Raw genomic sequence first — 23,629 nt, 5'->3', positions numbered from 1 at the left:
TTTCAGATTCCCCTGTTTGCATCTGTTCTAGGTGGTCAGCAATGTTCTTTGAGTTATTCCGCCTGTCATTTCCCTGTCATTCTCAATGTGCATTTTTAACAGACAGAGGACCAGGAGGGAGAGAAGCAAACAGTCTAAATGACACCAGCTGAGTCTACAGGGCACCACTAGTGAAGTCTTTCTCAACTCGCCCCCCTGAAGGGAAAAGAAGCAGTAATATGCTGATATGTGCTGAGCTGATCTGTGTCATGGCCAGTAGGAGCCAGCGGGGATTCAGAGATAGTGTTAGCGCTCACGCTGAGCAGCTGTCACCGACCGTGGATGACTGTGGAGACAGGATGTAGGCTTCCTGTTTCCTGTTGGTCATTTGGTCACTGAAAGCTGAAGCCAGGCTGGGGTCAATGGATTGCCGTTAGGCTACGCTGCTCATTTGTCACGTTGTCTCACGTCTGCTTTTGACCTTTTGATAAATACAAACATCTGCAGGTCATTCCCAATGCATCTGATTCCTTCAAGTTATGTTCTTAAGAATCATAAATCTTATATTATCACATTTGACTGTTTTATACAGATAAAAGTCACCATACCATCTGCTCTATCTAATCTCATGTACAACCATAACATGTTCATCTATTTATCCTAAGCCCTCCCTAGGCCGGCCCTTCAGATGGGCAGGAAGCTAGCAGCTGATTCTAGTTCCTAAACACAATATGTCCTCAAAGGAATGTTTTCCCATTTTCAACCAGTTTAGTTTCCTTCTGCTTAATCCTCTGACTTCAGCAAGGGGCAAGACTCCATGTCCATGTTCATGCCAGACAGGACACTTTTCAGCAAAAACAGAAGAGCTCTTCTGCATTTCAAAATGTTTGATTCTTGTGTTTGATGGAAAGACTCGTACAGCTGTTTCACATTAACATTGGTGGCACATGCAGGACTACAAGAGGCTGACCAATAAGATCGCTCAGTGCTGACATGGTGGACACCCTACATGCCTACACTTGACTGAGAGGTGATGTGGTCAAAACATACTTTAGTGAAGCAGATAAATACACCCTTTAAAAATGGTTTTAAAAATGCTACATGCCTAATTAAGCGTAAAGTTTTGCACATTTAATAAATGAAGTGAAATGACATTACTGAACACCACAGGTTACACAGGTCCAACCACATGAATCTGCCACATGAGCCTGAGTAATGAGTGCGGCCACAGCTGGATTGTTGCGTCACTCTTGCTTCTTGAAATGACAAACAGCAGAGGAGCAAAATTACATAGGCTTCCCCCTCACATATCTGTTCAAACAGCGAGCATCCTCCGAGAAAAGCCCTGTAATTTCCCATCAGCCGACAAAGAACCTGTGGACGTTCCTTCACCCCACCTGTAAATCATCAGGATAATTCCAGCACTCCCGTCCGTAGCTGGAATGGCGGCGTCGAACCACCGTCCGGGGCTTTCGTGACAGCTGATGACATGACTGACCTGGCTGGATGCAGGATGACTGCGTCTTATTAGCGGGCGTGGCCCGGCAGGGGAGTCAAAAGCAGACACCTTCATGCACACGTTGAAATGCTTACGCCCCAGAAGGAGGAAGGCGGCAGCTGCCGGTTACTGCGGCGAAAGGCCGTTTTGGGGCTAATTAACAGCTTCAGGTCAGTGCCGGTGACCGGCGGGTGTCATTTTGAGCGTTTTCTACCAGCGCTGGAGGCCCAGGTCGTGGCGGTGGTAAGAGAAGGAGGCAGGGACTGCTGCGTGTATATCTAGGTCACAGGGATGCGAGTGTGGCTTTGGCCAGGAGTCGGGTCTAATCTGCAGGCTTTCTCCAGTCAAGTGCTTTCAGCTGCGGCGCGGCGAGCCTCGCGTGTTTTTAAACTCCTGCGCTGAAAGCAAGGATTTTAATGAGGCTGTAGGCAGGCTCGTCTTACACTGACAGGCAGGATGATGTCAATGGCGAGTGTTCTTTCACTCCTTTTCCCCATCGGCATCATTTTTTTGTTGCTGCCCTCCAAGATAATGCAAGTTGATGTGCAATAAGAACGCTTTCAGAGACAAAGGACCACCTGGCAACATTGTGTCAGTCTAAGAACCAAAGTGAGGATGTAAGGGGTGAAGTGTGGTAAAATACTCAGCTCCAACACAGGGGAACCTATCTGTTCAGCGGGGAATAGCTGTTTAGGTAACCACACAAGTACCACAACGCTACTGTTTGTCTTTTCTTGTCCAACAGGACCTCAAGAGCCAAATTCTTTGAACGTGACCTGTTGTGTGCAACAAATTCTTCATGTGATCAACGCCAGGTGTGCCTAAACATCTGAGATGTTCATCGCTGGAATCGCTCTTTATTGACTAAACGTATATCCAGGCTGTGTGAAACGGAGAAAAGATTTAGTTGCACAATATCCACTAAAAGTTATAAGAAGAGTGAACGCCTCACAGCAGGTCAGAAGTCATGCAAACAGAACGATGTGGCATTCCTGTTCATCTTTGCTAAATAAATCTCTCTCCCATTCCAGTCACAGTATGGCAACTCACCCCCACACTTAAACAAAATCCCTTGAAAGGGAGGCCGTTTGTGCCGAGGTTATATGTGTGCTTGGAATGTCTCACATTGCTGTCTATTCCCTGACCAGTGTTGGTACTGCCATAAAGCTTCTGCCTGCATTGTGTGCTTCTGTGTGTGTGTGTCTGAGCATCAGTACTGTGGACAGGGATTTAAATACTTTTTTTAATCATATTATTACACATTTACAACAGTGACGCAATAATGGAGCATTTAAGAGGGTTGCATTTTACAATTGAGGGGTAATATGGTCATATATGGCATGATAATGTACCCTTCCCGGACTCCATTCAATACGCCTGCTTTTCAGTGAGGGTGTCACCATGCAAATGCGGTCATTTGTCTCGCAAACGCGCCTTGTGTCCTGACGCCTGCGACATCACAAATGTTTAGAAGGGCATCCTGCGCCCCTGCGTAATTTAACGTGAAATGGAGCGCATCAGACTCCCACCCTGAGTGGCTTCGTTCAAGCCCAGCAAGTAAACAGCAGATAGGGGTTTACTTATCACTGCGTACGATTTTGTCGGGAGTTTAAACAGGCCGAAACGGCAGGAGAATAGGAGTTAATTTCCCTGCAGGAAGTTGAACGAGCGTGGAACTCCATGAATCCTCGGTTCAGGACGCAGCGGCTGCGTGGTTGCCAGCGCAGCCCCTTTCACGTAGTTTAGAAAGGGCGTTGTTTACAAATGGAACTAATAAGAAATTCAACCGTATGCACTTGTGGCCAAAACTTTTGAGGATGGCACAAATACTGTTTTTTTACAAGATTTTCTGCTCACATTATGGCAATTTGCATATACTACAGAATGTTGTGAAGAGTGATCTGATGAATAGCAATGTTCCTATTTGCCATAAAAAAAAAAAAAAAATTCTCCACTGCATTTCAGCCCTGCCACAAAAGGACCTGCTGAGATCATTTCAGTGATCCACTTGTGAACATGGGTGAATGTTGACAAGCCCAAGGCTGGAGATCATTCTGTCATGCTGACTTAATATAGCAGATTGGAAGCTTTAAAAGGAGGGTGATGCCTGAAATCATTGTTCTTCCTGTTAACCATGGTTTCCTACAAGGAAACACGTGCAGTCATTATTGTGCTGCATAAAAAGAGCTTCACGGGCAAGGATGTTGCTGCTACTCAGATTGCACCGAAACCAATGGTGCACCCACCCATATATATACAGTCAACTTTCTTATTATTGATGGACAGGATTGCACTGCATCATCAGTAATTCTTTCGAACAGATTATGCAACATTTGTATTTGTTAAAACCTCAATCAACTTCCACATGAATTCTGTTTCTTATTGTGATTCTGAGGGGAGTTGCAAATGCAGCTGACACCCTGCACATTCTGAACGGGGTTTGGCTGAAAGCCCTCCAGGATCTGGCAACCCGAGCTGGAGCTCCAGATCCAGAGCAGTCGCTCGGCGGACAGAGGCGAGGAGGAGCGCCTCTCTCCCCGGCTTCGTGGAAGAGGAGAGGACTACAACTTTAAAAACTATTCTCACAAGCATATATAGATTTTTAAAAAAAAACAAATATTGTCTAAATGAAAGTGTTTGTTGTCTGGCTTTTTTGTTTTACTGGTCAGCGGCCGTAGAGGAAAGACACTTATTGAGAAACGTTTTGATAAATATTTTGACGTGCAGCACGTATAACGTTACGTGACCAGTGAGGCGTTTTTTGCGTGGGATACCCGTATCAAATTGAAGCCCGAGAAGCGAGGACGGGGTTTAACCCCCCAGCATTGGACCGGTCCAGCGTGCGGGGCGATACGCCCAGAAAAACGCATATTTTTCCTTGCTCGAGTCACGCACGGCCATTCAGTCCAATGCGCACTTGCTGGGGGAATAAGTGGAGTGAAAGAAGAAAAAGACTCGGTCTGCTGTCTCGGTGGAACCTGGACGCTTCTCTTCTCCTCTGGGCTGCTTTTCACACCTGTCAAGGTAGGAGGCTCTTTCTTCCATGTAAAGGAGAATATGTGGGACTCCTCATTATGGAGTCTGCCCATAATGTTTCATAAGAACAGTTAAAAACCCCGGACACTGGAGACTGAGCATCGGGTTCGGCCACCCCAGGGAGCCGCACTCCTGCACCTGCCTGGGTTAATGTCATTTGCACTGCATGGCTGAGACGCTCTTTAAAAAGCTCTAACCAGGAGCAGGACTGGTTGTGGGATGAATGAATATAAAAATTTGTTTTAGGACTGATGGCGAATGCTGTGGGTAGCCTTGAGTGCTCTGTGTGCTCTGAAAGTGTAATTGTCTGCCCATTTTTGTACTTTCTGGAGCTCCTTTTTTCTCTGCGTTTATCCAAGCAGCCTTTGATGTAGATGAAAGATTTTGATGTACTATGAAAGAATGTGTGGCTTAGTTGCTGATGCTGATAGAAGAGTCTAGGGACTAGAATATCAAAGAGACAAGTACAAAATCTGTGCTCTACGTTCAGAAGCCCTATGGTCATAAAAATAGATTACAATTAAGAACATTAACATAACATAACATAAAATTACTGTTTTAATCACTGAGTAAATCCCTACCAGTCCTGTAATTCCTCTTATCATGTAAAACAATAAAAAGCAGTATAAAGTGCCATTTGCTTGCTTTGGATGCAGGCACCATTGTAAATCAGAACATGAAAGGCCTGTTCTGATCACAACTTGTTTCGGTTGCCGTTATTTCTGTCTGGCAACAGTCTTGAGACAAGAGTCCTATTTATTTTCTCTTTAAACATGCTCCGAATCTGCTGGAATCATGTATGTAGACCTTGGCATACACATGACAAGCCGTGATTCTGGCATCACCTTCACCCTGATATTGCTCTCGCAGCAAAATATTTGGGCCCGATCTCCAAAAACACAGAGCAGTTGCCTGCAACACATATGGCAGATTTTTTGTTCTCATTTGCAGGGTTATTGTGAACATTGTAATGAACATTGCAGATTCAGGTACTGGCCTTGGGAGTCAGCTGGGGGAAAGAGTATTGTTTAGCCAGTAGGACCAAATCAAACGGAGGAACAGACCTAGAAATTGTTCGTGGAATCTGAACTGAGCAACAGGAAGTTGCCAAAGCCCTCCCTTGCTTTTGGCCCTTTCGCCTGTAGATTGCAAGTTAAACTCCAGGATCTGTGCTGAAAAGCTTTCGCCTGTTCTCTCCCCTCTCCACACAATTCCCATTTCCTACTCGTGCGCCCTTAGAAGACGGAGTCTGGCTGATGAGCTTCCCAGCTCTCCGCAAGGGAAGAGAGACAGAGAGGGAGAGATCTAGTATGACATATGGCTGCAGCCTGGTAAGCTGTCTTCACCAAACCTCTGCATCATTCACAGATTAATTAGCAAGATGCGAGGCATGGTCCTGTTTATGCGTACGTCATCTGCGTGGGGATGATTAGTTATCTGCCACATATCAGTACATTTCCCCGAGTGTCTCACATGTTCTTCATCAGCACGTGGAAAGGGAAGTGCACAGACTGCGGTAACACATTTACATCTGAAAAGGACACTGGATCCAAGATGGTTTTATGCGACCGCAGAGAGCGTGCTTGCCTGACCCCAGGGAGGCTCGGGGCTTTGACCTGTGACAGCCTCTTCACAGCCAATACTCACTTTTTCCGGCCATTTCTCTCGCTGGTATGTGCAATTCACTAGCGGCTTGTGGGAGAGCAAGAGCTGGAGGCAGTTCAAGGAGATGATGAGTCGAGGGGAGGTAAAACGAGAGTGGGAGTGCGTGCCTGTGAGTGTGTGCCATAGACAGGGTGTAGCGTTAGCTCATGATGATGTCAGAGTGTCAGCCGTGTGGTAGCGTAGACATTGATGCAGGTGTGCGAAAATGGCACTTTGAGACTGGTGACTCAAGACCACACCGTCTCAGTTGCCTTTCATGAGCCTCTGTACTTCAGTACCTCATTTTGTTACTCCCCATCACTCATCTTCACTCTCAAAACCCCCTTAGCCCAAGTGCAGTGTTGGCCAGAAAATAGGACAACCCCAACATCAAATTTTTTCTGTGCTTTTATATCGGTCTTAGTTGTCCCCTAATATTATATCTGAAGTCTCTTTACGAAATTCAGCCTTGGTGCAGAATTACAGCCACTATTAGCGAGTCCCACAATGAGATTTCCCCAGGACGCGCCGTATCGGTGTCTGTTAAATGCTAATGAGGAGGAGAAAGGCGGGATGAGGAGGTGAGGGGACAATCACGGAAATGACATAATAAACACTATACCAACCACAATGTTTGGCACAGGCAGGAAGTCATGCCTGCGTTTTTCCAGAAGAAAAGGGAATAAATAAGTACATTTGTCCTCATTTTTACATTCAAGAACAGCGAACTGCAATGCTTTGCACGTTCGGAAGCCGTGGTGGTTAGTGGAAGAGTGGGAAATTCTATGGCCAGAAAAAGCATGAGAAATGGGAGGTAATGTTTTCTCTTATGACAACATAAGGGGACAAATTCCAGATCCGACCGTCTGAGCTTCCACTCTCGGAATATCGCCATTTCTATCTACTGCAGGATGGTAGACAGGCTAGGGAACTCATATTAGTGTAAAATATATATTTTTTTTTATGATGGGGGACCTTTGAAACATTTGCTACAAACTATCATGTTGCCACCTACTGGTATTGCATTTTTTTTGTCTGGAGCACGATTGCAAGTTGACAGCATGCTTTCATACGTAAGTCCCGGAAAACACAAACCTGGTCCAGTTTGGTTCATTTTTTGGCTTTAAATCTTCAGTAGTTTGTAAACCCTAGCCTTGCCCTAATAAAGCCAAAAGTAACTTCCACAACCTTCCTCCACCCATTCCCAGCACTCCATGTCAGGCTCAAAGACTTACGCAGGCACCGGAGTGTCCCTGAGCCACCCACCCCACGGCGAAGAAGCGCCAAAGCTGCGCGCCGCTCTGTCACCTCACTCTGAGCACGAGCACTTCTGCCTCCCATTTACAACTCCACGTCTGTAATTAGTCACACGCATCGGAACAAAGGGAATTTCCCATCTCCCGTCGGTTCTGCATTACAGCACGGGGTTTTACTACATGCAATGACACATTTATAGAGCTTCAGGAACAGTGGATGCTACAGCTTTCTTGCTCCGCGGGACTCGTTGCTGTTTTCAGGGTAATTACGATGCATCCGTGTGACCTACGCCTTGGCCCCCCCTTTTTTTTTATTTAACTTTCTACTCAGTTGAAAGTAGTTTAAATCTCAAACATCCATCACCGTTAGGGAATGCACTTTCTTGTTCGCTTCCATTATCAGCGCACATGTAATGCATTAGCAACGCTCACGGCTGCTGTTTTGACTGAAGGGTGGCTGGGCTCAGCATGTAAGAAGCTTTTCGGTCGGCTGTTGCATCGGAGTGTCAAGAGATTCCACATGGGGGACTGTTTCTGTGAGCCTGTGGCGTGCTGAAAATAAACGGTATCATTTCACGATGTAGCTCCTCGCAGATGGTGACCCAAATTCACCCTTGCTGTGTTTGGAAATCGAAAACATCCATCTGACTGCGAGGTGTTCAAACATTACTCATGCAGACCTTTGAAACGGCCTTCTCCACTGCCAGATCGGTGGAATGGTTCCTGTCTGTTGCTGACAGTCATTTGAGGAGCTACAGTAGAGGAACGTAATTGGATTTCTGGTGACTGATAGGAGGTTATTTTATTAACACATTATTTACTTCATGAAAACCTGTGACAACTTGCAAAAGCGGGGAAACCACATGCCTTTAGATTTCTCTGCAGGCCAGACGTTTGGGCCCACCCTTTGATTTGAAGGATATGTGGCCCTTCCTTACAAGAGAACATTAGAAATGTGATGTCTAATATGGAAAAGATGTACTGTAAGTACAGTCTAATGGATGTGAAATCGTCTGTATGATTTCCATCAAAATAACCTCCCCTTGCTTTTATCACAGCTGCACAGTTTTACTACATCCTTTCCAAATTTGCTTCCAAACCCTCTCAGCACCTTTTCAAGCTAAATTAATGTCAACTCACTGAATACAATAGCTTGAGCCTTTCTGGCAAGATGTAAAGTTTTGAAAAACAGTATTCAAATGTTAAAAACAGTGTATTGCACAATAGTCACAAAAGCAGTGAATTGCACAATAGTCCTAAACTTCTGGCCTGAACACATAGAGTATGGCCTACAGTTTCAGCTGGCCCCCACCTATCCATCCTATTCAACAATCTCTTCCTAGTGTACATTGGCACCCAATTTCAGCATTTTCCTTTGTCCCTCTCTGAAGGTGTCCCCCCTCCCCGTAACAGAAGACAGCTTTTGTCGTCTGAGAGAGTAAGGAGGATGCTTTAGTCTGGGCAGCCGCTTTAAGAATGGTCAAGTTGGCCTGCTGGAAATGGGAAGGTCTGCTGGGATGGGAACAATAGCCTCTCTGCTCTGTGTTTGGGGTGGGACAATGTTTTACCCGCATTGCTGCTGACACCCCCCCATCACACCCTTTGTTTGCCCACGTCAGTCACTCTCCGGATCGCCGTTTCGTTATTTCTGTGGTTGCGTGCCCGTCCCCTTCCTCCTTAAGGCCTCCCTTTGTGCCCATGTTAACTGTCAGACGTCATCATCACACACACACACAAAGACACACACACATGCACAGTTTGTGTGATGGTCTGTTGAACATACTGTTCATACAGAATGGTAACACAGGGTGACTGATTTGATGACAGCTCATCAGACAAAGCCATGGGATGTAAATAAGTTATGAACTGCAGATGTTACATGTCAGGAAATCCGATCTGATTTGTATCAGAAATGTTACATACGGGGCCATCGCATCATTGGGCCTGCAGTGTGCATTGTACTTTCCCAGGCTCCCAAGCAGCTTAAATAAAATAATCCAAAGTGAGCATTCCACTTTAAATGAACTTGTGCATCTACAGCTGGATTGCCCCATAAACAATCTCTCAGCTCGTCTCACTACTGCGTCACTCTTCACCACCTCGCCCGTACGAGTGCTCAGATGCACCTGGAATCACGCAGAGAGATTTGTAACAGCAACGCACTAAATTACAGGGTACCATGAGGCCTGTCTTCATATTTATTTATATATATATATGTTTAATGACAAAGCTGTAGCGACGCCTCAGGTGCTTGTCAGAGTAGCAGTAATACAGATGTAGCTTGCAGTCAAGCTGCTGAAGTCCAGAGGATGTCTGTTGTACTAGGGAGGAACGAGATCACGGTAACCCCCCTGTAACCTTCATTTCTGGCTTGCCAGATTGTTGGCACATTTTTACACTATTGATAGAAGAAAAAACAGAACTACCCCTCTTGCTTTCACACACCCACACCCACCCACTTACACACACACACACACACACACACACACACACACACAAATTTACATGCCATTAGAAAAGTTGTACTGTTTTTTAAGGGGAAGTTAAGCAAAGTCTGACCACAGGCCCATTTCGGGAGTTCAAGAATTTCACAGCAAATAAGTTTCCGGGCCAAAAAAGTTTACATGGGGTTTTAACCATGGTGCCTTGTTGTGTTCTGAAGCCTTCATGGTAACATTTACTGGAAGAATGATGCCTTTTAATGAGGCAAAACTGGAAATGGGGTTTAGGAAAGCCTGGAGGTTGTGGTAAGAAATGTTTTAAAGGCCGTTGGCATTGCTCCAGAGTCTTTTTTAATTTCACTCTGGTTGCAACTCTGCAAAAAACAGATAATTACATTTGGTTGTTGAAGTGACATCTGACTTCTGCAAAAGCATAGTGAGAAATGTTCAAATTTTCGGAACGAGAAGACCATCACACCCACAAAAAGCTCAAAGGCTCCAGAGTGCAGAGAGGGACTTTTAGTGCTCAAACAAGCACAGGCAAAAAAAGTGCTGAGCAAACGTCCCAGGCAAACTGTGTCCCAGGACCAATGAAAGGTTTAGGCTAACTGCTGCTCTGAGTTACAAGCTGCTTCGGAGCACACCTGAGTTATTGCTGAGCATTTGAAGGCTTCACGCTGTCCTACTCTGGAGCATCGGCACCCTGTGGGCTGCCTCCCGAGGCATGGGCATGATCGGAGCTGACAGAGCCAAGGCTGGGGCAGGTGTCAGGGGAGGCTGGCTCTGCATGCCTCTGACAAATAAATATACAGCCCTGCTGTCGAGGCGGAGTCTTGTCCTTCTTGGTGATCCCCTTTTGAGTGGCTGGTCCACTTCCACCAATTGGACACATGCTGAACACACTGCGAGAGAGGAGCACATTCTTGTCTGGAAGCCAAACATTACATATGTTTTGTTTTCTCCCCTTGTTTTGTTGAAAGAGACAGAGAGACAGAAAGAGAGGAGACACAGCCTTCAATCCCATCCCCCTGTCTCTTCCCCTACTGCATATCTTGTGTTTCAGGCTTTTAATTGCTTTGGCTCAGGGTTCTGGCCCTTTCCCCCCCTGTCTTTTTTCTACGCCTTCCTCTTTTACTGAAAGGAACGGAAGGCACTTTGGCGCTGATAAAGCCAGACTGTTTTTCAGGGTGAGCTGTGGGCAGTGGGCTTCAGAGGGCTTTCTTACATTCCCAGTTAAAGTGCTGGAATCCCGGCTACTTTGTCACCAGAATGGATTATGGGCCAGGGTGTCAATGCCACAGACTAACAAGGGATGATCTCATTGTTCAAGGTGAATGGTGAACGTATGCATTGCTTGCCTCCGTAGGCCCATAAGTGCTTTCCATGCCCTCATCAACCTATTCTGTTGAGAGGTTTTGATAGAATTCATTTTGCAACATGTTCCTGTTTAACTGATTGCCGAGAAGGAACATGTCTTTCGCCACTGATTATGTTCAGATTCAGAAAACTGGACACGCCCTTTGAATGCTTTATTAAATGCTTTATTGTTAAAATGATTATTTTCTTTTTTTTTTCAGGTTCCCTCTTCCTGTGATATCATCACACCATGCCTGAGGGGGCGGGCCGCGGCAGCCAGAAAAAGCCCAGTAACCAAGGTCAGAGGTCACAATGTAAATTGCATGCACTATATTCTGTCTAGTGCTAAAAGTGTCAACAGAACAATGAGTGTCACGGTTTATGGAACATGTGTAAAAAAAAGGGTCATTTGAAAGTGACTTCACCCATCTGTCAGGGACTGACTTCGCAGGGGGTACTCCATTTGCACAATTTAGGCTATGATGATGGCATCAAAAGACGACAAAATATGCCAAGTTGCAATGCTGAATACCTTATTAGCCTTACCAAAGTTCCCTTCATGAAAAAAAGGTAGAACCAATGAACAAATAAAACCAAAGGGATTTTATCACATGTTCCAGACAACATCAATTATTATCAGGGCATAACGAATAGCATGTGGTGGAACCCGGAGCACAAACTGAACATTGCAGATATATTTAGCCCACAGCTTCCCTCCTTTGGATTTTTCACAAAGAATGGCTGTTTACATTATCAGAGTATGACATGCAGTGGAAATGCACTGACAATTCCGATTGTTTAAGGGTGTTCACTTTTTACTTGTTAGAGCTTTTGTAAACACAGAGGAAAGACTCTGGAATGGCTATAGGAGTGAATAATGGATATTTCTCCTGGGGCCTTAAACAAACAGCAATGTGGTGCAGTCCCACATTCACAGGGATGCAGCGTAGTGTTATTCTGAAACCATGCCACTTAATCAAAAACCAAAGCTCTATTTGGTTCAAATTCTTACAGTTTTGCATGAGCTCAAATGTGCACACTCACTGCAAATAACTGTCTAGTTTCTCTGTCTATGTTTCTGTCTAAATTGAATCACAGGCCTGCATTGTTTGTTTGCCATCATATTTTTGTTTTAATGCCCGGATTAATATCTCATTTCTAGGTCTGTCTCTTCCATTAAATATGTTTTGACAGTTTCCTTGCAAGGATGTTTACGCTTTGTCTGAGTCAACTGAAAAAATGTACAGGGTTTGCCCATGGTCGAAAACAGACACCTCTGGGCTACCACATCCTGGCAAGTCAGGTGCGTGCTGCTTCAGCGGTGCTACGACACTAGAAGAACTAATATGAAAGTGAGATTTTTTTCTACAGTGCAGCAAAGCAAACCCATAGAGTGAACAGCGTTTAAACAGGAAGCCCAACAGTTTGTGAAAAAATGACATGCAAAAGCGCAGACACGTTACACCAGGCAGACACACCATACATGGACTTTTAGCTCTCGTCTCTGCTGCATTTGTGTGTGTGTGTGTGTGTGTGTGTGTGTTGAGAGTGCTTACTCGTCACTCACTGAATGTAGGTGAGGGAGATTTTCTATTGGATTTTTAAAAAATCAATTTTAATTAATTTGGTGTCTGACCACTGTTGGTGCTCTCGTCCTCAACGCTGGGAATGTTTGGTTGTAATTTTGGTTGACCTGTATTCTGAGGATTTAATTGTAATGAAATCATGATATCTGTAATGAAGAGGAGACTCATGGTAAAAAGCAGCACCTTGATTTTAACAGACTTCAGGAAATAAAGTTCACCGTGGAACAGGTAGGTGACCCATGGAGATTTTGTGGGGGGGGTCATTATCAAGTATGGCATCTTATGCTGTCATCACTTAAATTTGTTGCTTACCCGTGTACATCAGTGCTAGAATCGGTACAGTACACGCATCTGATTAAAAGGGCAGCTCTGTCCAAGTTTCTGTACTCAAACAGAGCCGAGCTTTAAATGATGCGCCTCAAGCTGCATGCAAAGTGGTTTCCGTTTCGTAAAACAGGCGATGCAATGCACACAGTATTGAGCGCCTCAAATCTGCTCTGCTAGCCTGGTTCATAAATGAGTTACAGGAATAGCTTGAGTGGTGTTGGTGGCAATGAACCACACAGTCGTACTATAATTCACTATAGCATACATTACTCTGCTCAAGCACAGGGTTCCAGGATGTTTGTAGGGTGGATAAACTTGGAAATGCGCCTTGGAAAATTGCTCATGTTTATAACCTAGGGTCGTGGTACAACCTTACAATTATACTCATTAAATACACTTTTCTATGCAATTATGAGGAACAATAAGTCCTTTGGCCAAGTTAATCTCAGCTATCCGTTTTAGCCAGCGCTTACAATATACAGTAGGTGCTCGTGTCTGCTGTAGTAATTCAAAAATTATGCTGTACAAGGCATGAATTCTTTCCATTATCATGCGAAACCACTTGACACTGACCTTCAACATTTTGTCCAAAATAAAATTTCTGGTGCGATGTTCTCGTTCTAAATAGGTCTCGAACAGACACTCTAAAATCGAATGCCAGCAGACTGGCATTTAAGTGAACAGACTGATAATAGCACAAGATAATGATTCCAGTCAAACCATCGAGCCAAATCTATGTTTAGCTCAAGCGGGCATATTTTTTCTTTTTTGTTTTGGGAACCATGCACTTTTTCCACCCTTATGAGACTGAACTACATTGCTGTTGCTGTTGGCCTCATCCCAATACAGATAAACAGGCTGAGACGTCTATCGGTTTTCTTACATTTTAGACTATTCATTTGGTGAAAAGAGGGTAGGTTGTTTGGCCCTAAGTAAAGTCTTCAGCAAGGGTTAATGTTTAAATGTGTGTTCCTGATGGATGAGATGCAGTGCTTGACTAGTGACTGAGCTGGGTGGGCAACAGATGACTGACTGCTCTTGCTGGCTTTCCGGAAACCGCTAATTGTTTCTCTCCTCTGAACTGGCCATCATTGTGGAAGCCTTCAGTCTTGCTCCTGCCCAGAGAACAATTCCCATCTTTTAAGAGGGGCACAGTTGCCTGTTTTCATCTACTATGATGACCAGACTATTTTCCTCAAAACTGATGCCTCTCTTCGGGCCTTAGTGACTTGTGTGATTCGGGCCTCATTATTTTTAACTGACAGGCACATCTGGAGACCATGACATCCAATAGGACAAGAGGGAGAAGTTTTATGCTTCCTCTTCTGGCTGTGTGACTGTCAGTGCTCTGTGCTGTCACCTTTTGTGATTAACACCATCCTCGGGAAGTATTTAAAATAACATGAATTATGTGGCACACAAGTTGCATATGTTGCATCGGAAGGATGAATTGTGATGTGTATATTCACACAAGCATACAGTGTAAATGTATAATGTAAAAAGAAAGGAAGGAGGACAAATCTAAATATTACTTACACTGTGATAAAATCATTATAATATATTGTCTCATTATAGTAGACTATAGATATTGCTAGAGTTATGCTTGACTTTGAAATTGAGGTCAGTCATCTCAGTATTATTCCATAATTATTAATTATTACATAATTATTATTATTAATACTGAGGAATAATATTCCATTGTTACAGTAAAAAAAGGTGAATGCAAATTGTCATGAACTTCTTTTGTTTATTTGTGTTGTCTTCTCAGCTGCCAAGCGGCCCTCCTCTGCATCCTCCCTCAGTGGTATAGTGAGTCGCATGGCGTCGTCAGAGCGTGGATCCCGTGGGAGCTGCACCTCAGTGAACACGGTGTGTTCAGACACTGACCGTGCGGCCAGTCTCAGTTCCTCCGCCTCCTCTGCTTCATCAGCCTCACTGCAGGATGGCAACTCCTCCTCCTTGGCGTATGCTGCCATTCCAGCATACCCCCTGCCCCAGCGTAACGGCTCAGACATCAGTCTGGACCTCACGCCGCTCTCGTTGCTGCTGGAGGAGCGTAGCCGCGGTGGTAGAGGAGGTGGCGCCAGGATCTCAACAGGACAGAACCTCAGCTGCCAGGCATCAGCCCTGTCATCTCCACCCAAGCTCTCGCGACTGGAGAGGGTGGCTCTGGAGATAGTGGAGACAGAGCAGGCCTATGTACGGGACCTGAAGAGCATTGTAGAGGTAAAGGATGTGTGTTAAAACAGACACTATAGGCCTAAAATGAAATACAAAGCCATTTTCACCTCTAGGTCCATTTGCTAGGTCCAACTCTAGGTCCAAGCTACACATACTAAATAATGGTTAAATAGATCAAAGCAATTTAATGAGAGGCACAACATTTACAGGAATAAGCTGATGCCCTTAGATTTTCAACTCAGGGTTAAGTGTCTTGCTCAGGGACACAATGGTAGTAAGTGGGGTTTGAACCTGTGACTTCGTGGTCTTCCGTCTTATAGGTGTTGTTAAAAAGAATTAACTTTGGCAACTTTTTATAAAAGACTTTAGGCTACATGACAATACTAACGATAAGTGGCTATTTCAGTGTATTTAATTCAGTATATTCATGTTTAGTGTTCCACAAGAGGACATTTATAATGCATAAATGAAATTAATAATACATTAAAACTGAAAGTTATCAAGTGGTTCTCAAGTGCTTAAAGGGTAATGAAACAATGAAGACATTATATTCATATTCATGTACTCTTTTACAAAAACTCCTCTGATTACTTTTTTCTGTCAAGACAGACTTTTTGAGAAGGTTCATGTAATCTGCAGACTCAGGTGGGGGCAGAAAGGTCAGAGGCGGATGGTATGGCATGGAATAAAAGCAGCAGTAAATTCAAACCATCACTTCAAAAGGATAGTTTGCACCCCTTCTCACTCTGACGGGCCACGCCAGGACAATGAGCGCACTGTTGCTTCCTCACCTCACCCCCCTGCCCCCAACACACACGCATTCACCACCACAAACGGGCATGTGTCTATAATCAGGTGGGCCATTGTTGATATCCATCCACACATATATCGTTTTCCATACAAGCAATGACATCTGAAGGAGGCAGGATTTGTCATTCAAAAGAAACCTGTTCTCAGTTCTGAACTCCGTACATTACACACTTCACATCAGTCAGAGTTTGGCTGTTGCCACTTGATGTCATTACCGTCCATGCTGTTAAGATGACAGGCCTGGAATGACTGACAGAGTTATACCTGCAGTGGTTGTAGTTGGTGCAAAGACTTTTTGGGGTTAGCTTTGGTGTCTATTTAGCGGGTGAATGTCAGGTGTAAACATGAAAAAGAGTGGTGATCGGTGAGCGAGAGTGTGAGCGTAAGTGTCGAGGGGGAAGACTCCTTGGCAGTTATTCATGGAACTGAAGTCAAAGGTGGGAATGCCTGAAATGTAACCTGGGTCTTGCAATTCACCATTGGGTCTTTTGAAGCCCATGTTTTTTTAAGAGCCAGTGAAAAAAAAAAAGACACGGCTCTTTGGCTCATGAAGACAAACTTTCGAATCAGATGTCCATAAATTTGTCATTGAACATGATGGATTTAGCCGAGGAATGCTGCTGTTTTATCAGCCCCTTGGAATCTGAAATGATGGACTATGGCTTGATGGTGAGCAGCGCTTTGTGCTGACTGTGTGATTTGTTTTGTGTGTGTGACTCTCCAAAGTCTGTGTAGACTTACGATCACAGTGAGAGGGTCCAGCAGCTGAAGCATTTATTTTTCAAAGTGCTGTGTGTCTACAAAGTTATTGTTCTTTCTATGCTTGTGGAGAAGAAGATTTAGTTTGTCTATTGAAATGTGCACTGTCAGCAATTGTGTGCGATACCATTTAAATATCAATGTTACGGCTGACACCCCTGACACCCTATGCAGCTGATCTGGAAGGAGACAGGACCAGTCAGACTGGGACATAAAAACATGGCAGCCATCTTGGATGCTGCAAACTCATTGTAGCCTTGTCTCTTTGTTGTAGGCATTTATTTCATGTATTTTTCCTGCCGACTGATTGCCTTTTGACTAGTCTCTCTCTGGATTATCCTTGCCTGCTTTCCTTCGCCCCCGATGACAACTGACCCTCACAATGCTCCGAATGATCCTACAGCTTTTGTGTTCTCCTAACCGATGCCTTCTGGTACCGAGTGTTTTCGGGTTCTCCTATGCCTACTCCGTGGTGATCCAAGCGACCCAGCATTGCTTCTTCATGCACCCTCCATATTTCCGAAAGAACCCATGAACTGTTTCCCTCTCTTGGACACCTGGGGCAGTGGTGGCCTAGTGGTTAAGGAAGCGGCCCCGTAATCAGAAGGTTGCCGGTTCGAATCCTGATCCACCAAGGTGCCACTGAGCAAAGCATCGTCCCCACACACTGCTCCCCGGGTGCTTGTCATGGCTGCCCACTGCTGGGTGATGGGTTATATGCAGAGGACAAATTTCACTGTGTGCACCGTGTGCTGTGCTGCTGTGTATCACATGTGACAATCACTTCACTTCACTTCCACTACAGTCCTGCTCTTCTCGCCATGAACTCTGCTCTCACCACCTGCGCACCTGAAACACGATAATCAAATTATGACTTTTATTTTCTTATGTATTAATTATTATTATTATTAATAATAATGGTTTTGTGTGAGATTAATTGTAATTGTATTAATAATATTACTGATAATGATAACCACTTGCCCTGGCTCCAGTGGGAATATAAAGATTACAGTATTCAAGAACATAAATTCATTACAAGCCGTTATAACCTGTTATTAATGTGAGAATAGTTGTGTTTTTTTTACCTTCAGAAGGTAACTTACCTTCAGAAGTTGTTTTTTTACCACAGAAGGTTTTTACCTTCTGTGACAAGTCACATTTGGCACACGCATGCATATATGTGTGTGCGCACAGGTGTGTTGTTGGGGACACTCAGGGGGAGAGCCTGAGAGAGCGAGAGTGAAGCCCCTTCTCCTTGTCCTCCTTATCCACAGCCAAATAGGACAGGAAATTGGGGGGGCTAGAGAGGGATTGGCCGTTACTCCCATTTTGGGGCACGAGTGGAGGGGACGGGGACTTACAAACTTGAGGAACAGACTTGACCTAGTTTTTCAGACAAAGGCTGCAGAACTGTGTGCCTTTCTATCTTTCTCTTTCTTTCTGCACACTTCCTCTCCCTATGGCCACACCACAGCTTGCTGTGTGAGTCTGTGAGTAGCATTTTTCGCCCTCTTCTCCATTTGCCACCTTGTTTCTGTCATTTCTCACTCATCTCATCACTCCCTCGTTCCCCCACCGTGGCTCTGCATTTGCAGCAGGCCACTCACTGGGGAATTCTTGCAGGCCCCTGGCTGACTGCGAATCTAACACTAATTACAGTGGTTGTGTTTGTTGTGCCTTTAAAAGGTGATGAATGTCACCCACCCCCACCCCCTTCTTCCTTTATTTTGCCCCACCTCATTCTGTTTGCCTTCCCTAGCACCCTGGTGGCTCTGAAAACAAACAGAACACAAAGAAGGCTCCACATTTTTCACCGTAGGAATGCGCAGTAGAAGACTAGGGAAGGAATGGCTTTCTTCCCCTTAAAAGCTTTTCCTTTGCCCTGTTGCATGCCTCATCTATTTGTTCGTTGATGTGAGCCGTTGGGTTAGGGTCGTTTTTTTTTTTTTTTTTTACGTCTTATTTTTGGTGCTTTTGTTTATTTTCTAGTGGCCCCTTGGTGCCTTTCCCATGAGGCACATGCACTGTTTTAAATATCAGCCTTGGCGTTTGCAGATTTTTCCAGTCTACTGCCCTCTGGCATGGCGAGTTTATGTCTGTGGGTTTATCAGACGAGGTGGTTAAGCACTTTAAAAAGCTACCAATTATGGGTAAATGAGCCAAAACCTTCTGTGATACCATGATGACAGATAGGTCAGATTAGTTATGTCAGATCAACTGTCAGTTCAGCTCATGTTTAGACAGAGGGGAGTTAGGAGATAAATCCCAGATAAACAGATCATATTCTATTCAAATTAACAATAAAAAAAAGCTGCTGATTGATACAGTTGAAATGTTTTGAGTAGATACACAAAGTAGAAGCAGAGGTATATCAGGTATAGAGGTATTTATCTTATCTTGTAAATAATATAATTGCAAATAATTTGTATGCATATATTGTACAATGTGCTATGGAACACAGCTATATTGCTTAATGTAAAAAAAAATTATTAAATGGTCAATATGTACTTAATGAAGTATATAACAATGCAATTTTTGTGGTGGACCAAAATAATAAAACCGGTTCTGAAATATAATTTTCATGAAATACAATTTTATGTAACTGTGAATGTGGCTCATTAAATCACTGTGTTTCTGAAAAAGCAGGAGCATGGCGTCTTTACATAACTAAAGCTTTTGCAGTATTGTGACCTCGTCCTGACACTTGTAGAAGCTTCTCACTTTCCTGTGGTTTTTGGCTGACAAGATGGTCATAAGTCTGTGGAGGGTCGTTTGGTCTGGAAGTTTGGATATTGGTAGGTGTGAGTCGAGTCCCTTTTCCCTTGAGACCACAGATATTTCCCAGGTCAGAGGTGAAATAGTGCAAAAGAAAAGATAAATACTCTGTGAGAACAAGAGGGGCCTCAATGGCTGCAGTTACTGTACTGTATGCTTTCTTGGACTTGGTATGTTTACATTAATGACCGGTGACAGGCTCAAGTGCTCTCTTTTCTCACAGTCAAAGGCTTCTTGGATAATTTAATTATGTTGTTGAATTCAGCAGTCAAATCTTCTTGGAATGTCTACACACCGCAGTGCAGGCATGTCAGAATTTAGTAACTCAAACCTTGCTTCATTTCTTAAACTCACCTCTCGGTCATGTGACATTTTTAAATGTATTTTTTTTTAAGTTGGGGAAAAAAAATGTTGGACACAAGAGGGCACTGTTTTTATTGGCTCAGAAATAACTTGAACCTAAATGTTCATTTTTAATATTTTTAAAATATTTCAGAATGTTCTTTTTGAAAGATAAGTTGTAAATCAGTCTCCTTCTGTTATTTCTACAGGACTATCTGGGCTGCATCATAGACTGTGGTGACTTGCCTCTTAAACCAGACGAGGTCAGCACACTGTTCTGCAACATTGAGGACATCTATGAGTTCAACAGGTAAGTGTGTGGTGTTGTGTTGACTTTATTTTCCCTTGTGAAGGCTCTATCTCGCGCTCTCACTCCCCTTACTTCCTTTTTTCCCTCCGGCTCTCCTGTCCCGTCCTCCCTAATCGCAGCCACAAGTCTGTTTAAGATATCCTTGGCAGACACAGGTCTGTTAAAGACAGTATTAAGACAGGCAGCCTCCTGGGTGGCAGTACTGTCCACGGCTACAAAGCTGCAGACCCCTGGCTGCCGCGGGGAGGACAGTGTCCAGACATCAGCAGTCAGGGAGAGCCTGTTATTTTTGATACTCTCCAGAAAATCACTCTTTCACCTCTGGAGTATGCTTTTTTTTTTCACTTTCGCAAACAAGTGTGATGAAGTGTGTGGTTAACTGCCAGTGTGAGGTCACAAGCAGAACTCTCTGGTAGAGTTTGACACTACCACATTTCCAATTCCAGCGGAATAGCTGCAATTCTTTCGTGTTGAGGTCTTAAGGACTAAAACAGCTCCCCCTCAAACCGTAACATTTGTGTGTCTGTACTGTGATTAAGTCTGGAGGTGGTGAGGTTTAGGGGGGTCTTACATGAGATCACTTCTCGTGTTTGTCATATTTCTGCTGTGTTGTTCACCTCTGACGGCTCTTTTTCCATGAATCAGCTTTTGCTTCTCTGCCAAGTCCTCCATTCTCATCAGAAGCCTTCATGTGACATGAGCAAGATCCTGATCCAGAATTGATCCATGTGCTCTGTTCTCATGGGAAGCAGCATTGCATGGAACCATTAAAAAAATGGGCTGAAATTCCTCTTGTTTACTTAACGTATTGCTTAATGTAGCTTATAGAAGTGCAGTTGAACAGAGCCAAGTTCTCTTTCCCTTAGCAGAATATTTGCAGGTTTCTCCTTAATATCAGGTTTAGGTTATGAAGAGGGCAATGAGAGCTCATCAGTCAGTGCTGCCTTGGAAGATTTCTCCCTCGGCCGTGGCCATTTCTCTCCTTCAGCATGGGACACGCAGAAAGTTTGACCTCATTTCTCTTTCTTTGTCTGGCCGTTCAGTGGGAGGCTTTTCGTACTCTTCACCCTCTCTTAAAAAAAGGTATCTCTTCATCACTGTGGAATGTAGCCTCTGTGCTCACACTGGTGTTGTTATGTCTACTTTCTTGGCACCAGTGGCTTCATCTTTAGGCCACCTTCAGATATGGCCAGGTCATGGTGGCTGAGGCTTGAAGCAGAGGCTGGGATCCTGTGGTGAGCAAGTTACACTTGACCAGATGGAACAGATTTCTGATCCAGGACAGCAGCGTGTCATGTCCCCTTTGCATGGCATGGTGTGCAAGCATGGGTGGTCCAGTTTTTGCATATTTTGCAGAGAACTTCACAGTTTTTTCCATTATTGTGAAATTTCCATTATAGTGGGCAAGTTATTACACCCTGTTGGGCAATTTCATTTTTAGGAGCATCACTCCATTCAAAGACAAGTTTGTGGATCTATGTATATTTGATGTATTCCACAACTAATAAAGCCGTTCATCACGTAGCATTATGCCTGGGTCATAAGTTGTACAACAAAAACAGTTTGTAGCAGAATTATTTCATCTAATAAAACTATGGCCTGGTCAGTTTTAATTTGTTGTTCTAAGAGCTCTGCCAGAAGAAAATGTGTGAGGAAACAGGAGGCGATTTCACTCTCTCACACATGTGACCTCTGTATATCTGAAACTGTGACCCACCGTGAAGCCTCACTAGGTCATGAACCCTCCTCACGGGTCTTTTGGGGAGCCTAGTTCCTGTTTCTAAGTAGTTTACTGAAGTTGCCCTAACTCGATTTCATTAAAGAATGCAAACCAAGCTGGACTTCCCCTAATTCTCTGCCAGCACTTTTTGTTTTGTTCTGGCCAAGTCAGTTGGATGAGATGGTTGGCCGTCTCTCACAGCACAACCTCGCACAGCATAAAAACATCTCATCTGACGCGTAATAATCCCCAGGGGACGAAGCCTTGTTCCTCTTGCCCGAGTACAAATCGACTGTGTCTGGTGTGGGGAAAGCACTGATTCTGTGGTCTTTGTTCTACAACCACCACGCCTACTTCTTTAATGAAGACATACTGAGGGACAAGACTGTTGATGAAAATAACAGAATGAAGCAGGTTCAACCAAGACTGAGAGAACAGACAGAATAGAGAAAAAGCAGGCATATTTGCCCCTTATAAGTAAATTCATTAGTCTGGTATGAATTTCCCTAAACGAAAGATTTAAACCAATAAACCCACCCAGGGCTTTGCATTTTAATTTTTTTCACTGTAATAAGCCTTTCAAATGTGTAGAATCTGAGTGTGGGAAAATAATTAGTAACTATAATGATCATAAATCTTTTGTCTAGCCACATACTTCCCATTGGGTTTGTATAAGTGCCAAGGTCTCATAATATATCACCAAGTCTTAAATTAATCCAGTTTAATATAGATGAGCAAGAGGCTATGTCACTTTGGAATGTGCATTATAATGTATCATTTCAGATTTTCATTTGTGTATTTAGTTATTGCTCCTTGTTACTATTCTCTCCAGTACCACACAGAACAACCGCATATGCAAATTTTACCACAGCATTTAAAAAAGCTCATCTGAATTCCCTTTGTGTTTTCTTACAACCAACATGAAGCCCCTTTACCCACAAAAAAAGCTTGGAAAGAACAATTGTCTGGGAGGGCTGAAATGAACTAACGATCAGGGCCCTGCGGTTTGCCTCTGAACTTTTACCCTCCTGTGGAAGAGGAGGGGATCCCAGAGATCTGGAGGGACTGGTGCTTTACACTGCGAAGGCCTCAAGGAAAACGGGGCTCCGGACTGGCTAATGAATGGACTGAGACACATTATGTTTGGGTATACTATCCTGAATCTCTAATCTTGGTCCCTGAGATATGGGATGGGGCTTTTGAGGGTTGCCCCTGGTTTCAGAAGAGTCTTACATAACCAGTCTCTGTCTCTGTTCAGCTGGTTTTTGCCTCTTGGAAGACTGATTAATCTCAATATCTTCCTCAATTTCTAGTGTCTGTCTCAGTCTTATTCTTCTGCTGTCCTCCTTCTCTCCATTCATGAGGTCCAAGACAATTCTGGAGTTCAAAGACTGTAAATAAAGAACCTTCGCTTCCACCTTTCTGCAGTGCAGTCGTTTAAAAGATGTAAATCAGTTCTCGCAGGTTTGTTCAGAACAAGAAGAGCCCCCATGTGTCTTGCAATAGTGTCATTTTTGTCTTAGCTGCAGAATAATGGTGAGTTGGCAGTTCACTGGCAAGAAGTGGGGATTATAGACACACACACAGAGCGTTTAAGCATCTTGTAATG

The 23,629-nt window shown here is 44.0% G+C and overlaps 1 protein-coding gene across 3 annotated transcripts in view; it reads left to right on the top strand.

Moving 5' to 3' along the window:
• The first annotated feature begins 3,987 nt into the window (after positions 1-3,987).
• The window catches only part of plekhg2 (pleckstrin homology domain containing, family G (with RhoGef domain) member 2), a 29,811-nt gene continuing 10,169 nt past the window's right edge, over positions 3,988-23,629 (top strand). For 2 of the 3 annotated variants that reach the window (XM_028962642.1, XM_028962640.1), the window contains exons 1-4: positions 3,988-4,501; positions 11,432-11,509; positions 14,892-15,349; positions 20,200-20,300. In XM_028962642.1, the coding sequence (XP_028818475.1) occupies positions 11,461-11,509; positions 14,892-15,349; positions 20,200-20,300 (608 nt within the window). In that variant the 5' untranslated portion in view covers positions 3,988-4,501; positions 11,432-11,460. Of the gene's footprint in view, positions 4,502-11,431; positions 11,510-12,777; positions 13,025-14,891; positions 15,350-20,199; positions 20,301-23,629 lie in introns of those variants that run through there. The other variant, XM_028962643.1, reaches the window with a different exon arrangement.

The sequence above is a fragment of the Denticeps clupeoides genome, chromosome 19, assembly GCF_900700375.1.
Source record: "Denticeps clupeoides chromosome 19, fDenClu1.1, whole genome shotgun sequence".
Taxonomy (NCBI): Eukaryota; Metazoa; Chordata; class Actinopteri; order Clupeiformes; family Denticipitidae; genus Denticeps; species Denticeps clupeoides.
The sequence above is the reverse complement of the archived record's forward strand: the minus strand, read 5'-3'. Positions and strand labels throughout refer to the sequence as shown.